This window comes from Populus nigra, chromosome 7, assembly GCF_951802175.1.
Source record: "Populus nigra chromosome 7, ddPopNigr1.1, whole genome shotgun sequence".
NCBI lineage: Eukaryota > Viridiplantae > Streptophyta > Magnoliopsida > Malpighiales > Salicaceae > Populus > Populus nigra.
Window position 1 is genome coordinate 5,032,622 of NC_084858.1, and position 18,685 is coordinate 5,051,306.

The 18,685-nt window shown below is 38.3% G+C and overlaps 2 protein-coding genes across 4 annotated transcripts; one reads left to right on the forward strand and one right to left on the reverse strand.

Moving 5' to 3' along the window:
• Positions 1-1,092: 1,092 nt before the first annotated feature.
• LOC133700020 (beta-galactosidase 13-like) lies at positions 1,093-5,366 on the forward strand. The gene is made up of 18 exons (XM_062123574.1): positions 1,093-1,188; positions 1,288-1,400; positions 1,512-1,578; positions 1,664-1,756; positions 1,863-2,006; positions 2,097-2,191; positions 2,363-2,468; positions 2,556-2,640; positions 2,728-2,846; positions 2,971-3,138; positions 3,267-3,442; positions 3,562-3,671; positions 3,763-3,872; positions 3,969-4,076; positions 4,162-4,266; positions 4,388-4,533; positions 4,631-4,976; positions 5,099-5,366. Exons 1-18 carry the CDS (start codon positions 1,093-1,095, stop codon positions 5,246-5,248), a joined length of 2,337 nt encoding a protein of 778 aa, XP_061979558.1. The 3' UTR covers positions 5,249-5,366.
• A 2,458-nt stretch (positions 5,367-7,824) lies between these two features.
• Positions 7,825-17,165, reverse strand: LOC133699261 (E3 ubiquitin-protein ligase UPL3-like). 3 transcript variants are annotated; one of them, XR_009843267.1, is made up of 18 exons: positions 16,155-17,165; positions 15,709-15,819; positions 15,471-15,587; positions 15,214-15,384; positions 14,979-15,140; positions 14,582-14,830; positions 14,360-14,481; positions 12,837-14,268; positions 12,262-12,351; positions 10,395-11,957; positions 10,072-10,296; positions 9,855-9,965; positions 9,519-9,599; positions 9,365-9,433; positions 9,133-9,261; positions 8,499-8,621; positions 8,194-8,411; positions 7,825-7,986 (listed from the first exon to the last, which is right to left on the reverse strand). XR_009843267.1 is itself a non-coding variant. In XM_062122454.1 (17 exons), exons 1-17 carry the CDS (start codon positions 16,971-16,973, stop codon positions 8,346-8,348), a joined length of 5,634 nt encoding a protein of 1,877 aa, XP_061978438.1. In that variant the 5' UTR covers positions 16,974-17,165; the 3' UTR covers positions 7,825-8,345. The 3 variants fall into 3 exon arrangements, 2 of the variants coding, with proteins under 2 accessions (XP_061978438.1, XP_061978437.1); XM_062122454.1 differs by having other exon boundaries at positions 7,825-8,411; positions 9,855-9,959; XM_062122453.1 differs by having other exon boundaries at positions 7,825-8,411.
• Positions 17,166-18,685: the final 1,520 nt, after the last annotated feature.

Below are 18,685 nucleotides of genomic sequence, written 5' to 3' on the forward strand. Positions count from 1 at the left end.
TATATATATATATGTTATTTTTGAGCTATTTAGATTAAAAAAATCAATAAAGTGGTTAACCAGCTCCTTGAGAGTAATATTTTAATAATTAATTGCTTGGATTTATTTAGTGTTGTTTTAATGGTAAAGGGTTGAAAAAACTAAATTTTATTTTATTATTTTAAAAATGAGAAATTTTTAAATAATATTTTAAATCTCTCATCTATACAAGTTTGAAATAAATCATTATGCTTGAAAAAAAATATTGTTTTATAGATTCTCTTACTAAATAATAATAATTTGAGGAGAATATTTATTTACACCCAATTTTAACTTTCTTCTATACTTGATTGAAATGTGAGTTTTCTTCTATAGCTCGAGGGCATCATAAATTTAGTAGTCAAACCTAATTCTTCGAAGTTCAATGAGCCATGAGGTGGACTTGACCCGCCAGATTCAAAAATCTGTCACGGTAAGATCATGTGGTCACTAACCGTTTCGAACCATCCTCAGAATAGGAAACGGAAACATGAAACTCTCGACGCAAGCCAGCCACGACAAATACCTTAAAAAAGCAACCTATAAAAACACCATTCTCCGAATTTTGCTCCTTGACCCTCTTTTAACGTTTCATTGCTCTCTATATCTTTGGCGTTGGCAAGTACCTTCATTGTCAGCTGCCGGGTTCCTCCTCCTTCGAAACCGAAGAGGAGTATCTGCCCTTAAGATTGGCTCATAAAAGAGGGAAAAACAACTGCGCGCTCTCCATTCTTTTTTTTCTTTTTTTTTTGAGTTTTGGTTCTTTAAGAGAGGTAAAGATGGCGGTAAAATGCCATGTTCTTTTGATTGCTTCACTTCTTTCCTTGCTGCTTACGTCGGTCATTGCTCATGGAGATAAAAAAAAGGGTGTGACTTATGATGGGAGGTCGTTGATCATTAATGGCAAAAGAGAGCTTCTCTTCTCTGGCTCCATTCACTATCCTCGCAGTACTCCTGAAGTAAGAATACTTTTCTTTGCTACTAAGCTTATTCGACATCTTTTTCTTATATTTTTTCCCTTGCAAAAGGAAACGTAGGACTAACTAACTGTATTTGTGTTGAATTATGGTTTAGATGTGGCCAGAACTAATCCAGAAGGCTAAGCGTGGAGGTTTGAATGTAATCCAAACTTACGTCTTTTGGAATATTCACGAGCCTGAGCAGGGCAAGGTAAAAGATCAGTTTTGTGATCGATATCTTGGACTGAATGTTCCTCTGTCTGCAATTAGCATTGGTTAGGCTAATTTTGATTCATTTTTGTCGTTGTAGTTTAATTTTGAAGGATCATATGACTTGGTGAAGTTCATCAAGACAATTGGGGAGAATGGTATGTCTGCAACCATCAGGCTTGGACCCTTCATCCAGGCTGAATGGAACCATGGGTATGAGTCAACTCCTTGTTTTCTTCTTCTGATCATTGCATATTTTATTTTGCTACATACACCATTATATGTGTATCTATCTTACACCCTGTTTTCAATTTGATCTCTTAGAGGGCTTCCATATTGGTTGAGAGAGATTCCAGACATCATATTCCGTTCAGACAACGCACCCTTCAAGGTAATAGCATCACCCACTTTGTATAAAAAGAAGTTCTGTGAAATAATTAAGCACAGCATTTGACAAGAAGTTTCAAAATTTGCAGCTTCATATGGAGAGATTCGTTACAATGATCATCAACAAGATGAAAGAAGAGAAATTGTTTGCATCACAAGGAGGTCCCATCATCTTGGCTCAGGTTTATTTCCACTCTAATAATCCCAGCTCGCATATCTTTCATTTCTTTACCATTGAACATCTCATCCATTTCTTTTTCTTTTTCTTTTTCTTATATTTTAATGCAGATTGAAAATGAGTACAACACTGTCCAACTTGCATATAGAAACTTGGGAGTTAGCTATGTTCAGTGGGCAGGAAATATGGCTCTGGGGCTGAAAACAGGAGTCCCATGGGTCATGTGCAAGCAGAAGGATGCTCCTGGTCCAGTGGTAAGCTAACAAGTTTTCATGAATTAACTTTTGTAATCTAAGAGGACTGATCTGCAAATTATAATGAAATATTCATGCTTTACTGTGCAGATCAATACGTGCAATGGAAGGCACTGCGGAGATACCTTCACAGGCCCCAATAGTCCTGACAAACCATCTCTATGGACTGAGAACTGGACTGCTCAGTGAGTATAGACCTTGATGATTAGCACTGAGCCATTCACATGCATTAATAGGATATGCAAAACAACATTTAAAGCCTAAATAAGAGAAAGGAAAGAATTGAAAGAACAAGATAGAACAGCAAATGAAGCAATGATGCTAACAGCATTCCAATAAATGTTATGTGGTAACAGGTTTAGAGTTTTTGGAGATCCCCCATCTCAAAGATCAGCAGAAGATACTGCATTTTCAGTTGCTCGTTGGTTTTCAAAGAATGGTAGTCTGGTCAACTACTACATGGTAAGGAGAAAGCTGAAATCTCTGAGATTCTTCCATAAGAGAATTTCTTTTTCTCTGTGAAACATTTTAGTCACTGTGTGTTTGCAGTACCATGGTGGGACAAACTTTGATAGAACTGCTGCCTCATTTGTAACAACCCGCTACTATGATGAAGCTCCTCTTGATGAATATGGTAAGGTTTAACATCTTAATCTATGATGCTGTCAGAAGCAAAGATCCTTCAAAGAACTCATTGGCCTTTTGTTTCCACTTCTTGCAGGTTTGCAGAGGGAACCAAAATGGGGTCACCTCAAGGACCTTCATAGGGCTCTAAATCTATGCAAGAAGGCTCTTCTATGGGGTACCCCTAATGTTCAAAGGTTATCTGCTGATGTAGAGGTAAGCAACTAAGCATCTACGAGAGATTTGACCTCCATTCCAGAGTTCTCCTTGCAAGCACTTAAGAAAAAGATGGTCCAGATCCAAAGTAAATTTGGTTTACTTGAGCTGTCTTACTTTACAGGCTCGGTTCTTTGAGCAACCTGGAACCAACGATTGCGCCGCTTTCTTGGCTAACAACAACACGAAAGATCCAGAAACTGTTACATTCAGGGGTAAGAAGTATTACCTTCCAGCCAAATCCATCAGCATCCTCCCAGATTGCAAGACTGTCGTTTATAATACCATGACGGTAATTCATGATCTCTTTGTCTCCGTTGATAATTGCTTAGAGTTTAGAACTATAGAAGTTACTCCTGAAACAGATTGATTGCTGCACAGCCGCTAAGTGATCCCTTCTTTTTCTTTCATGCAAAACAGGTTGTGTCACAACATAATTCAAGAAACTTTGTGAAATCAAGAAAAACAGACGGAAAACTTGAATGGAAGATGTTTTCAGAAACCATTCCATCTAACCTTCTAGTAGATTCCAGGATCCCAAGAGAACTTTATAACTTAACTAAAGATAAAACCGACTACGCTTGGTTCACCACGACGTGAGTATATAAGCTCATTTTTAGTCTATCCATCATGAAATTGATGAATCCTAACAGGTGTTACCTAGTGCTTCCACTGAAACCAAAATCTGACATGTCTCTGTAAATTCTCGTCCCAGCATAAATGTGGATCGTAATGACCTGTCAGCACGAAAAGATATCAATCCAGTTTTAAGAGTTGCAAGTCTTGGCCATGCAATGGTTGCTTTTATAAATGGGGAATTTATAGGTAATTGCAACTTACACATTCTTATTATTATAGCTTTGGAACATGTTTAGTAACAGGATTTTCTTGAGGTAACTGTGCTAAATGTTTTCAGGTTCTGCACATGGGAGCCAAATTGAGAAGAGCTTTGTCCTCCAGCATTCTGTGAAGTTGAAGCCTGGGATTAATTTTGTTACACTCTTGGGCTCTCTAGTTGGACTCCCAGTAAGTAGCTATCATACGTCATAACTAACAGATCTTCAGAATTTGGGATTGAATTTTGGACGTGAAACTTATGCAAGCTCTTCTTTGTCAATGAAGGATAGCGGAGCCTACATGGAGCATAGGTACGCTGGACCTCGCGGTGTCTCAATCCTAGGTTTGAACACTGGAACACTTGATCTGTCATCCAATGGTTGGGGACATCAGGTATGGATGAGCTTTGTATTCATCAAAGAATAACACTTCAATGATAGCAAAAGCCTAATGTGAATCGTGTGATCCTAATTTGTAGGTTGCCTTGTCGGGAGAGACAGCTAAAGTGTTCACAAAGGAAGGGGGGAAGAAGGTAACATGGACCAAAGTCAATAAGGACGGACCTCCTGTTACTTGGTACAAGGTAATGCTGGGATATCATTTTCCGTAGCCACCAATCTTTAAATTTCTCAGTGAGGTATCACCTGGCAACAAACTTGTTTAATTCTTGGTATTCATTTAGGCATCATATTTTCTTGTTGCAGACTCGCTTTGATGCTCCTGAAGGAAAATCCCCTGTTGCTGTCCGGATGACCGGTATGAAGAAGGGTATGATTTGGATCAATGGCAAGAGCATCGGTCGTTACTGGATGAATTACATCTCCCCTCTTGGAGAGCCTACTCAATCAGAGTAAGTAAAGCAATATTTCTTAGTCACGCACAGAAAAATTTCCTTAAGTACGAAGCAAATAAAGAGATTGACTAAAATTTCTTGCTTGTAAAATCAGATATCACATCCCAAGATCTTACTTAAAACCAACAAACAACCTTATGGTTATATTGGAGGAGGAGAAAGCAAGCCCTGAGAAGATTGAGATCCTAACTGTCAATAGAGATACCATCTGTAGCTACGTGACTGAATATCATCCACCAAATGTGAGATCCTGGGAAAGGAAGAATAAAAAATTCACACCTGTTGCGGATGATGCAAAACCAGCAGCTCGCTTAAAGTGTCCAAACAAGAAGAAGATTGTTGCCGTGCAGTTTGCAAGCTTTGGTGATCCTTCGGGTACCTGTGGAAACTTCGCTGTTGGAACTTGTGATTCACCTATTTCCAAGCAAGTTGTTGAGCAGGTAATTCTCTTCTCTTCTTTCCCCTTGCATAATTTATTGTTTCCTTGTTCTTTTTCTTCTGCCAGCCAAGGCTATTGCTGCCTGCTAGGAGACTAATGAGATTTCTGCTTGAATTTGAGCAGCATTGCTTGGGAAAAACTAGCTGTGATATTCCAATGGACAAAGGGCTTTTTAACGGAAAGAAAGACAACTGTCCGAATTTGACCAAGAATCTGGCCGTTCAAGTGAAGTGCAGCAACAAGGGTCCCAAGCGTTCTGCAAACCAGGCTTAAACATCATATGCCTAGAACAATTTTATTGTGGTTTCAAGGACATGTAATCTTGAACATCTTCTTTCTTAAAAATTCTACCTTGTCTTTCCATCAGAATAAATTTCCCTTTCAGATGTCAGATTATGAGCTCCAACATAAATTTGAATCTTCTTGATGAGTTTAACAAAACTTCAATAGCTGCAGAAAAGCAGAAGGCTATGCCATTTGGAAATAAAAAATATCAAACAATCCTTTTCCATCAGAAACCAATGGCAGATGATTAAACCTTATAATGCCGGAAGCACACTTGGTGCATGCATTGAGGGCATAGGGGATGTTCTTGAACAAAACACGTTGCCTCCTACTCTGAAAATGATTGGCAAGATTTTGATTTTAGTCCATGCAGCAGCTAATACACTGCCAGTAATTATTTGGGGTTTGCATTATCAAGTCATTGCATCAAAAAATAAAATTATTTGCATATAACTCATTAAATTTGGCCAGCGTTGTCATTAGTGAACAATGATAAGGACTAACAGAAGATGAGCATCTTAACTTCAATACATTTCTGCTTAAGATTCCAAAAGGCATCTAAAATTAAACCTGCAGAAATTCAAAGGTTTACCGCGGAGAATAAATTTGAATTTACAAATAGAATTGTATGTATGTCCAATGCATTAAGCATTTCTCAGTTGACATTTTGCTTTCACAAATAGGGGGTTGTTTTTTGTTTAAATAAAGTTCTATTTTCAATACCAGAAGGTTTACACACACAGTAATGGATGCAGAACAGAGATGCTTTGTAAATCTAGATGCGAAGCCAGATCATCTTTCACAGCTCTCTCCTGCGTAGAAAGATCGTCTGTATGTATGTTTGGGGTGGAATTTATGTAAGAAGAAGAAATCTTGCATTGAAGCCAATTTCATATTCCTTGTTTTCTTTTGGCATCTCATCATGCTCCATGAATTTCTTCGTACTTGCCCCGTCTATAAATACATGTTAAAGCAGGTTTATTTGTTGCATTGCCTTTGCTCGTAGCATCTTTAGTCTCTCTCTCTCTCTCTCTCTCTCTCTTATAATACAGCACCAGTCCTTGTATGATGCAAGGAAACAACTGGTAATTAAATGATATTTGTATTTTGCAGGTGATTCCCTCAAAAGTGTGATAAAAGCAGCAAGTGGACTTCCATGCAAAACAACGAAGGACTGTGGTTCAGACGTCGTTAGATGTACTCCAGAAGCTCCTGTCGAATGTCTCAACAATACATGCCAATGCATCCATAGCTACCATTAGAGGTATCTTCGTTAACTTTGGTCAACTGCTGCCTGGTGTCCTCCTTGTATAGCTAGCTAGCTAGCCAGCCAATAAGGCTTCAAAGCTAGACCAAATATGTAGAGCAAAACCTATTTATTTATCAACATTGAAAACACCATAAAATAAACATATAAATTTTTCTGCATATCTACAATAAACTTCGGTTACCAAATAAAAAACGATGGCCTTGTTGAAAACGCGACTACTCATTCTTGGTGTCCCAGTCCCCCAAAGCTACAAATTCTATCAACCTTTTCCTTCTACAATCAACTTTCAAGAATGGAGATTGTAGCGGAGAAAATCAATACATGTATCTCCAAATAATGCAACAACCAGTCACCATCAATATTAGACACTTTCATTGCAAGTTGTTTTGCCTTTGTGATCTATAAAATATCTGAGGATTATCGTTTAATCTTATTTTTTACTCGACTGATAATTTGATGTCACGGACATCCACCCATTATTTATCAGAGTGTACTTCTAGGGACACAGCAGTTTTCAGAGGATGAATTGGTAGTATAGACAATCTAGCATGGGAAGATTATTTCTTGTTTGCAATATAAATCTTATTGAAAGTAGAATCAAAAGGTGTTGTTTAATATCTTTTTGTAAAAACATCTGTTCAGATGTGAATTATTTAAAACTCGATCACAAAGAGTTTAGCCTCATCATATGAACATGGGATTGGAAACATTCTAAAAGTCGGGAAAAAAAGACAAACACGAAACTTGAGTTTTTATAGAATAATTTTCTAGACTGTGATTTAGTTCCTCAATCTAAATATTTAAAATTGGAAACTCAAACACCGAACCTTTCAGAAATTAGAACAATACAAAATTTTGCCTATTCCCCGAGAAGAAGCATGAATTAGCTAATATTAAATAAAAACTACTATTTTTCACTAAATTCAATGTAGATAACCAAGGTGGGATCAACAAGGCCAGGCATTGTCAAACAGTGATGAGGAAGGACAACCACCTTAATGGACGGGCATGCAACATCTTCTATGATCATCACTTAAGACCTACAGACGAAGAGTTTCAGATCAAAAGAGTCAAGGGTGAACTTTCACAATTCTGAATGGCGTATTGAGTGGGAACTACAATGACATATGAATGAATAAAGCTAGACAACGTCCTCCTATCAAAGAGGATGGACATGTTTTTTGCTTCATATCAGTTTATCTCATGTTTCATGCATAGAAGAACAGGTATTACAATTTCATGGTATAAAATAACCTGCAAGATACACAGCTAAATACATGTAAAACAAAAGCAATATTTCAATGTTTATTTTTTGCCATTTCCATCATTACTTGAAATACATGTATATTCTATCGGACAAGAAAAAATTGAAAATTTTCTATTTATTTACAAGAATTAGCAACTGAACACGCCTCCACGTGTTACTCCTTTACAGCACGAAAATGCAGCAAGCAACCTGAAAATTTTAACCGTCAAATTTAAGGAACCAGTACATACCGCCAATAAAATAATTTCAGATTCATAAAAATCAGAGCACATCTTCTATGAGCTGCAAATACACGGCCATCATCGAGAAAAAATGGATGAGCTATCCAAGCAAACATTATATCCAGGCCCAATAACAAAATTTGACAAGAGCCTCCCCAAAAACTTATGAGCTGACCTTGATGACACCACTAGTATAGGTAACACCAAAGGGAAGCCATATTATTGAGTGGTATAAGCATCACTTCCAATCTCAAATGCATCCCAGGAAAAAAGTCTGGGATTCTTGTGATGTAATATAAAGAGATTCGATCGCCTAGTCAAAAAAACTCATGACAAGTCAAAAGATCCCTGCCCTTCACTGATTGCATACAGCAATTTCTTGTACATGACTTCCTGTTTAAAGCACGGATAAAGTAAGCACCAGAAGATGTAAAAAATCCCAGATAATTATAAGTCCATTTTGATCACCAAATACAGTACCTTGGTAGAGTACGGTGGTAGCTTTAGGTAATTAGCACAAGTCATGACACTAGGCAAGTCATCATCAGCTGATTCTGAAGGCCCAGTTCCATTCAACATTGCATTTCCAGCAGAAGAAGAATGCTGCGCCCAGAAATGCTATTGTTATAGGAAGCAACAGAAAATTTAAGACGGTTTTGACAACTACGACACATAGATAACAATCATATTCAAATAAAAGGAGGTGATTTTAATTATAAAATCTACAGGAAGATGCCATTAAAAAAAATGCGACACAGCAATGTGTTGATGCATCAGGAAACAATACTCATGCATCATTCCCCACCCAAAAAAAAAACACCATGTTGATTGTATAGCAAAGTACTCCATACCATATTATTTCACAAATCCATACATGTAATTGACCCATGTGCACTTAATTTATTCCGGCATGCATATGATTTTAAAATTCATCTTATGATACTATTTGTGGAAATAAAAGTTGAAAGGCATTTAACGACCTTGTAACAAGAGCATATAGAATTCATGTATAACTAGAGTGACAGAAGAGTACTATACAATGTTATGCACATTCAGCATAGCATGCACCAAATGGAACATTAAATTGTAATAAACACGCTGCTTCAAGGCATACCTTTCTAACAATGGTTAATTTTGGATTTAGCACAGCCAGACCGCCAGGTGGCAGCCTGGGTGCTCCAGTAACAAACTGGCAGAAAGCACGCTGCTGCTCTGGTGTGAACTCTCCCATAATCTCAAGCAGCTAAAACATCATGGCCACAGCACCAAAATCATCAGACAAGAACAAAAACACAGATACATATTCTCCCAAACATGATCCTCAAAAATCAAAGTAAAGAACATACATTAACAATGGCTGGACTCTTGGCAGTGTATCCATGATCAAATTTTATATGATCAACAAGTGTCTCCAACTGCATCAGTCAAAGCATCCAATAAATAATCAACAAAAAAGTTCCAGAATCATAATGCATAAACAGCAAAAAGAGAGTGAATTACCTCCCACAGTTCTCTTCGCCCACAAAGCAAATAATCCAATTCTTGCGGAGTGAATATTTGCAATGATGAGATGTCAAAAACCTACTTATTAAGCAGAACCAGAATGAGTTTGGAACAAGCATCATAAAACCAGAATGTGATATCAAAAAATCAAGGCAGTTATAATAGATTTTACAAAAACAGCATATGTAAATAGTATAAAAGGCAGGCCACAACAAAATATATAATGCAGGAAACTCCATAGAACTTAAAATTTACAGAAATCAACTAAACATCCAAGGCACAACAATTTCCTAAAATAGTTACTGAGCTCATAAAAGACAGATGGAACTGGACCTGATCGAACCCAGCTCTAAACGCTTCCATTTGTCGCATGATCCCAGTCTTCACAGTTGCATCAACTACCAAGGATATGTATTCTTCCAAGTTATTGATATCAACCTGAAGCTTATAACAAAATTTGAGGGAAAATAAATCATCAGAATGAAAGATAGATGCAGCAAGAAATATTGCATCCAATTATAAAGAGATGTTCAGGTTAAGGGTTCTATACAGTTTCATCTCCTGGCTTCATCATGTAGTCTGGATAACCAGGAAGAGTAAAATCCAAGCAGAGATCTTTAATTGGGGTCCCACGAAAACATAAATCAGCATTGACCTCATTATTTTCAGTGCTTATTGATTCTAAATATTGTTTTCGACGAACAAGGGCATGCAATTCTTGTAAAGTCTTCCCAAATTCAGCATCAAACGAAAGAAAATCATACAGATCAAGCTCCTGCAATTGATAAGAGGATAGATATTTCAACCAATTAGATCAACAGTGCAACAACAAAATATAGCTAATGTGCAGTAAAAAATGGTCTGATAGCCTACTTGACCAAGCACAAGTTTATAAAATGCCATTGAAAGTGGTAGGTCCAAAAGCCGTCCATCTTGAAGAGCTTTGGCCATCACCCGTCCGACCAGCCGGAAATACTCAATAGTCTTATAAAATTGGCTCCCTTCAGAAGCACTAGTGGTTGGTGGCCAAGGACGAGGGAACAGGCCAAGTGGAGCTTGGACAAGATCAGCAGCAACTGCAGTACCTGACCCATTGTTGGATTTTCCATTTTTTTCATCATCTCCATCAATTTCCATTGAAGGTTTCCCTGCTGCTGAATTTGACCTCCACATTCCCAGAGAAACTTTCTGTAGATCATGACTCAAAAGCGTGTAGAACTCTAAGGTAGGACCCAACCCAGTGCCAACCTCGCCAAAATATTCTACTTCAAGCACAGCCTTCTGACTAGAATACATATCCATTACTTTCACAGCAGAATCCAAAATGCGGTTTCGGGAAACACGAACTTTCTGGCGTTGTAATCTTCCAACCCTCACCTCTCTTTCATTTGTTGACCCATGACCATCTGCACCCTGCAGCTGCTGAAGACGAAACAACGCACGAGATAATCCAAAAGCAGTTGAATAGAAGTACTGTCGCCGAGTCTCAAAAGGGAACAAGAATGGACATGCTTTTGTTAACTGATAACACCATGATGGAAGGCTCCCGCTGCACAGTGCCAGGGCATCCTGAATTTGTCGAGCTAATTTAGGTGTGAGCTTGCTATTTACAAATTCTTCTGCAGGAACCCTGGCACCAGTAGCAGTCAACTCATTCAAACTAGAGATTTTCCCCTCGGAGAAGTTGTCAGAAACTAGTTGAACTCTCAAACGAGGTGCAAGCTGGTTCAAAGCCTCAAGTATACGTAGTAGAGCCAATATATTATAAGTAGGATTAGATTTTTCTAGATCACAAGGAAGTTCCGCTTGCAAGATGCTATCTAAAAGTGACATCCGATGCATTTGAGCATCTGAGTTTGAATTGGAAGGGCCACCTTTGGTGGACTTTGATGTGCTAGAACTTGAGCCTCCAACAGAAGCCCTATCAGCTTGGCCATCTGCCCTTTGATATGTAATGGTATATATATCACTCCAAAGCCTACTCCCATCACTAGAGATGAAGTCACTGCCACCATACCTGTCTTCATCATCATCTTCCAGCACAAGTTGTCTCTGGATGGCCTGATAGATAGTTAAATGCCTATTTAGCTGCTTCCCACCAGCAGTAAAGATCAACTTAGGAGGGTCACTGGAGCTACCAAACAGGGGACGTCCTTGTCGATCTCTTCCTCCTCTGATGCCTCTACCATTAGCAGATCCAAGCCCAGCCATGGCAGCAGCAGCAAAAGACATAGCTCCCCTAGATCCATAAGAGCTCCTAAAATCAGTGGAATCCAAGCCCCTAACAGCAGCAGCCCTGCTACTAGAACCAGAAGCAGGGTTACTTTGGCTGTCACTTGCTGCTGGTGCAACATTGCTATCCTCCGGTGTATCACCCAATTTCACATCATGTACTTTGTCAGGCATGCAAACAGGAAGAGAATCATCTCTTAGCACCTGGGAGAGAGAAAAAAGATGATCAAATCTAGAAAGTGGTGAATACACAGCAAACAACAGGTCGAGCTAGCAAAAAGCAGTTTTCGAGGCAAAAAACTGATTTTCAGGTCTTTCATAATCTTTTCAAAAAGGTTTTGAGACTTCAATACAGTTAAAACTGTGGTTTTTGTTGCTTTTCCAAGACCATGGTTATGAAAACTCAATCCAAAAGGAGCTGTAATCAGACAAACACAAAGCATAAAGAAAGAAATTTAAAATATATAAGCTACATAATTAACAAAGACAAAGCAATCAGAAGACTAACATCTTCATGGTCGTCATCGTCGGAGATGTCATCATCTTCAATCACCAACGCATCATCAATCTCCACAGGAGAAATATCCAATTCCTCATCCTGCAAAAAAATTCAAAAAGTTGTTTGAAAAACTGTCAAAATAATAAATATATGATATGTTTTGTATGGATGCTCAATAGATTATCCACAAATTATAATATGAAGTGGCACTCTAAAAACTCTAGTTTTCTTGAGAAAAGTTTAGCATAGAACTTCTCACTGGACTTGATTCATGCATACCGCAATCCACATGCAAATGCAGAGTACCTAGGTAACGAGAAAACTAGACTCTTAAGAATCCTAAAATTCAGTACTCTCATTATCAGAACTTGATGTAAAGAATAAGTTGAACTGCTTTTTAACTAGTTTTTAGTTATCAAGGAGATTCATTAAACTAGTTTATTTGGCTAAAGCAACTTTGGCTAAAGCAACAAAGTTGGCTGCCATCCTCACAGGAAAATGAATATTAGAATTCTAATAGTTTATGATAATGCAAGTTAAGACTTACAATCAAGTAATCATAGTATCCCTGAATTATAACATACCTCAGAACTAGAATCCCCATTCACCGGTTTCAATTCTGCATCTTTATCAAGGGCTGCTCTTCTACGAGCAGCATTTCTAGTTTGAGGTCCTTTTGTCTCCTCCTGAGCTGGTTTCAAAACAGCTTTCCCCTTTCCCTTTGATGAGCTTGTGCTTTTCTCTGGTATTGGTTCCTTTCTAGCTGAATCTCCTATATTAAAAGATGATCGGGATCTTGAAGAGTGACGACGAGTGGCAGTAGCAGGAGTTGAGGTAGAAGGGGATGATACACCAGCTCCAGGGTGTGTGGTCCCCGATTCTGAGTTTCCTGCAGATTCAGACACCTTTTGGCCAGTTTCGTTTCGCTGCACTCGCGGCCAAAGAAATTCTTCTACAGCAGCTAAACTTGCTAATGGATCAATAAGTACAACATTGGAAGAGTAATCACGGAGACCCTTTTCCCCTTGGACCCGACAGAGACGTAACTTAAAAGGTTGAGATAGTGCACTCAATCCAGAAGACAGGCGTGCACCTCCACTGGATGACCTAGAAGAATGGCTAAGAACAACAGGAAAACGCTCCAAGGATGACAAAGCATTTTGAAGCTTCTGAACTAAGACTGTCATGGAGGTGGCACCCCCTCCATCAATACTGGAAGGAAGGGCCAGAGCAACAAATGATTTAAATCTTCTCAGTGCTTGTTGCCGAAGTTTGGGTAGGCTGGCTTCTGAAATTCTCTCCTTGGTAAAATAGCCACAAGAAAAATAATTTAGCAAGGTTGCCACAACACCACTACCAATAAACTCAAAAGTGGATACACCATCCCCCTTGCCTAGCTCTGCTAGCATCTCGGATATCACCCCAATCAAGTATTCTTCCTTGTTAGCAGAATTGTCAATAAGATGGGAAGCAGAAGCCTTTGATTTGCCCTTGGCTTTAGTCTTTTGGTCATCAACACCAGCATTCAACTTTGTGCAGAGATTTTTCAAGTGTAAAAGGTCATCGGTAACCCCACCTTCAGCAGCTCCGGGATCCGAAGGAAAGTGCTTATCTCTAAAATCTTTAGCACACGCACTAACTGCTAAACGCAAATTAGAATTAACGGTTGGGATTTCTATAGAACTTGGAGGTGATCCAGCATTTGCGCAAACTTGAGTCTTGGATTCTTCAGATGAATTTGCCTCAGGATTTGAATTCCCACTGCGACGTTTGTAACGCCTGGAACGTGATGATGATCCAGGAACAGAATCGTTATCCTTCTCAGCAGAAGCAGCTTGGGTAGGACCAGTATTTGGACTTCCAGCTAAGATAAGTTGATCTACAGCATGAACAACACCTTCTCTGACAAACATCTTGGAGAAAGTCCCAGGAAGTTTTTCCATAATAATCTTGGCAATTTGAAGGGCAGGAACCAAGACATGTGGATCTTTCCACGCTAACACCCCAGCTAGAAAACTAGAGGAACAAATAACATGGATAAATAGTCATATGACTTACCCTGATGAGAGTATATAAAAAGAACAAGCATGGATAAAATTTGCTTCACCTTGATATGTTTGTCACATTAAGTAGAGACTGAATCATCTCCGCATTGCTGAAGTACATCAACTTCCCAATAACTGAGAGACATTTGTGGCGAACAGGACTGTTGACACTGGCACCATAAATCTGAACAACAAGCAAATGATATTGTTATTATCAACTTCAGTGAACACAAAACAGATCTTACAATTTATACACTTCAAAGTCCACTAAAAAACTGACCGACCTGTATCAGAACAGGAAGAAGATCCATTCCAAATTGCTGCAGAAGTTCTGGTTGATCATTTAATAATTTCTCACGAGCTGAAACCTCAGGAACATTTCCATTATTATCATCTTGTTTCCCAGAACTGCTGGATGGAGACTTCTTCACAACAGATCCTTTGGCCAACATACTGGAGCTGGTAGGGAGGGAGATAGTTCCTTGTGGAAGTGGAGGAAGAAGCTCATTTGCCAGATTGACAATCTCAAAAACCTATATGGCAGCGTCAACAAAAATGAAGCTGGAACTTAGTTCTAAAACTGTTGAACAGGCCAAATATTTTTTAATCCTAGGAAAACTTCATGGTGAAAAGAATGCAATGGCACCACAAAACAGAATAAGCAGACGAAGAAGCAGGTACCTGATCTGCTGGTCTACTTAGAGCCGGAGGAACAGAGGAGCTAGCAGAACCCGCAGAACCTAATAGTATATCTTTAAGAATGCCACTGACCCCAAGAAGAAGTAATGTTTTGGCTCCTAAAGGAGAGCCACTTGCACATGTGGATAGCAGTCGAATTAAGCCCTGAATGCCTTAAGTCAGAAAGGCCGAAATACATGACATAAAACTTAAAGGACAAGGTACAAACTTCTTTTACCGTATATGTTGGAGCATTGAGAGATGCTTGTCCACCTCCGGAACTACTGGTGGAAATGAGAGAGGCAGCTTGAGCAACAAGTCCATGATTACACAATTCATCTAATTTGTCTGGTGATGAAGCAAAGGCTTCAGCAATCCTTGTCAAACAAACTGAAGCATGCTCCAAGACCTACAAATGTTCAAATTGCTTTGAGTGCAGAATAAATTAGAAGGTGGTGAATTGGCTGCAACTCTAAGAGAAAACAGCAAGATTACCTTTGCATCGTGGTACTGAAGAAGGTTGGTCAACAGAGGGACTGCTTCCATCACAAAGTCAGCTGCATCTGAAGGAAGTTTCTTGCACATATTTGCAGCAGTCGATAATGCTACTCGCTGAAAACATGACATTGATCAAAAGAGCCTCAATAAGAATGAGAGCTACTCCACAAGGTTCTAGCATCTCTGCATGCCAAATTAACTTATTAACTAAAAAACAAAACTGCATATCAATTACCTGAACTCCAGTAGAGAAAAAATCCAGATAAGAAAGCACTGCCATAAGAGCACCAGCACGCAGACATGCAGTTGGGTGCTCTTGAGATATTTTCTTTAGAGCTTGCAGAGACTGTCACGTTACGACAGAAGCAGCAGTAAGTTTCACTAATAAACCAACAAATAAAACCAGCTGATTGCAGTCCATCTGAATAGTATTGTCATAATGCTGTATAGAAAGAATGCAATTTTACCACTGACTAAAGGCAAGACACTGGCATAGCTAATCAAACATAAAATCCCAAATGACTAACCCATTTAATACATTCATAAGCCATCATTATTGTATACGGTATTCAAAGAACGGATTTGCCATGAATACCAAATAATCAACCACTTAAATAAACCATAGCCAATCAATTTACGGGCAGATAAAAGCAACATAAACTGGGGAATCAAGAAACTAACCTGTTCAGCAAGATCCATGTACTCAATAGTAATCAACCTTGCAACAAAACATGAAACAGCGCCATAATGAACAACAGCAGCACAAGACGATGGCAAAACATCACACAAATGTGTAATCGCCCTTGCAGCAAGCAACATAATATCAGGATTACTCTCATTATTCAACAACCCAACAAGAATCGGAACAAAAGAATCCACGGAAAAAGTGCTCAGACTCTCTTCAGTCCCAATAGAAAGCATTTCACAGAGCTGCGTTAAGGCTTCCACTTGCTTCCCTTCTTCTCCATCAGCCCTCAACCCAGACAGAATCTTCTTCAATCTCCCCGATTGATGCGAGCTTGAACCTGAACCCGTCACGGGAGAAGGCAACAAATCATCAAGACCAGCACCCAACTTTCTCAACAAACCCTGTAAGGCACTACTAGCTGAAGTCAGATTATGATGGAAAGCACCAATTCCACCACCTTCGCTGTCGTCATCGTCGTCGGCATTGAGGTTATTATTGTCATTTCCAGAATCCAAATTATTGTTAATTTCCCTATTTTCACGCAAAACCCTAACTTCATGTTCTTTCTCTTTGCCTTTATCCGATTCACTGTTACTATTATTATTCCTATTCCGACGAGAGCGAGAAGAAGAAGACGATTCGACAGGTGTTGAGTCCATGGGGAGAGGGTGAGCACGTGTGGAACGAGAGCGAGTGGCGGTGGCGGTTGTTGTTGTGGCAGTGCGGGATCGTTTGTTGGGCCGAGCAGTAGGACTGGTGGTGGTGGCGGCAGATGAGGAGGCCTCCGCCCGTTTCCGGCTACGAGTTTCCATACAAGAACTAACCCTCCAGAATTATATCCGTCGTCGCGCACTCACGCGCCACCGGATCGGGTTGTCATGACGAGAATTCAGCGCATCCGTTTGAAAACCCTAAAAATTATCGAATTTGGGAAATTTTGATCGGGGGAGAGAGGACAGGGGGGACCGGGGTGAAGAGAAACCCTAAAATCAGAATAAATAAAGAAGAAAAAAGAGCGGGTGGACGACTTTTATATGTGTTTTTGTTGGAAAGAGAGAAAAAAATCGGAATAAACTATACGAATAAAGACATTATATTCGGTCTATTATATCGTATATGTTCCTTTGTCCTTACGTCACAATTTAGAAACTTAGTAGATAGGTATAGTAGCTGCGAGCTCATTTTTTATTTTATAAAATAATTAGGTTTTGATGATGACAGGATTTAAGGTTTTTTGGGTTCTATACAGAGATGAACCGAGTTTGGGTTTTGTGACGTGTAAGACTCGAGGATAGTTGGATTTAGGCACACCTTAAGCACCATGTGCATATTAAGGTGTGTCCACCCAGCATTCCATGTGTGCCCAGGTAGGGTCTCAGCATCGTGTATGCTGGTCTGCTAGCACATAGGTATCTGAGCACAGATGTCTCCATGTGATTTCTTTTAAATAATGATAATGTTTTTTTAAAATTTATTAATAGTAATAGTAGTAATTTTTAATTTTATCTTTCAAATCAAATCTATAAATTTTTTTAATATTAAGAATAATGTTTTCTAATTTAATAATTATTTTATTAATAATATTAATTATTATAAAAATAATAATATTTATAATACAAAAGATAATATTTTTAATATTAATATTTTTTATTATAGTAAAAATAATAATATTCATAACACAAATAATACTATTTTTAATTCAAAGAATATCTACAACACAAATAATAATATTTTTTATATTAAAACTTTAAATTATTATAAAAATAATAATAATAATATAACACAAATAATAATATATTTGATATGAATGCATTGAATTATAAGAAAAATAATAATATTTAGAACACGAATAATAATATTTTGACATGAATAATTTGAATTATAAGAAAAATAATAATATTTAGAACACAAATAATAATATTTTTTATATGACTACTTTGTATTAAAATAAAAATAATAATATTTACAGCGCAAATTATAATATTTTTTATATTAATACTTAAAATTGTTGAATATTTTAATAACACTGTGCCGCGGACTCACTTTTTATTTTTATAAAAATATCATAAAAAATTTATAATATAAATAATAATATGTTTCCAATATTAATAATAATATTTTCTTTCAAATTTATTAATTATATTAATTATAATAAAAATAATAATATTTCTTACACACACATCAGCTCAAGCCCTACATGTTTGCTTGGTCTGCCCAGCACACAGGCAAACAACCCAAGCGCTCAAGGTTGGGCAGACCGAGTGCCAAGCGGTTGCAACCTGCGGCGCGGCCTGCCCAAAACCCAGGCCTGGCAGCCAAGCGCTAGGTGTCCGTAACCCTAGGGGCCTACCTCCATCCTGGTGCTTGGAGCTTGCTAGCTACAGCCTCACACATGCCCCCATCAAACAGTGCAATACATAGTGAAAGTACTTATAGTGTATAGTACTCGTGCTACAGTGCAGAAACAATATGATTCACATTAAATTTACTCACAATATATAGTAGCCTACATTATAGTGAAATA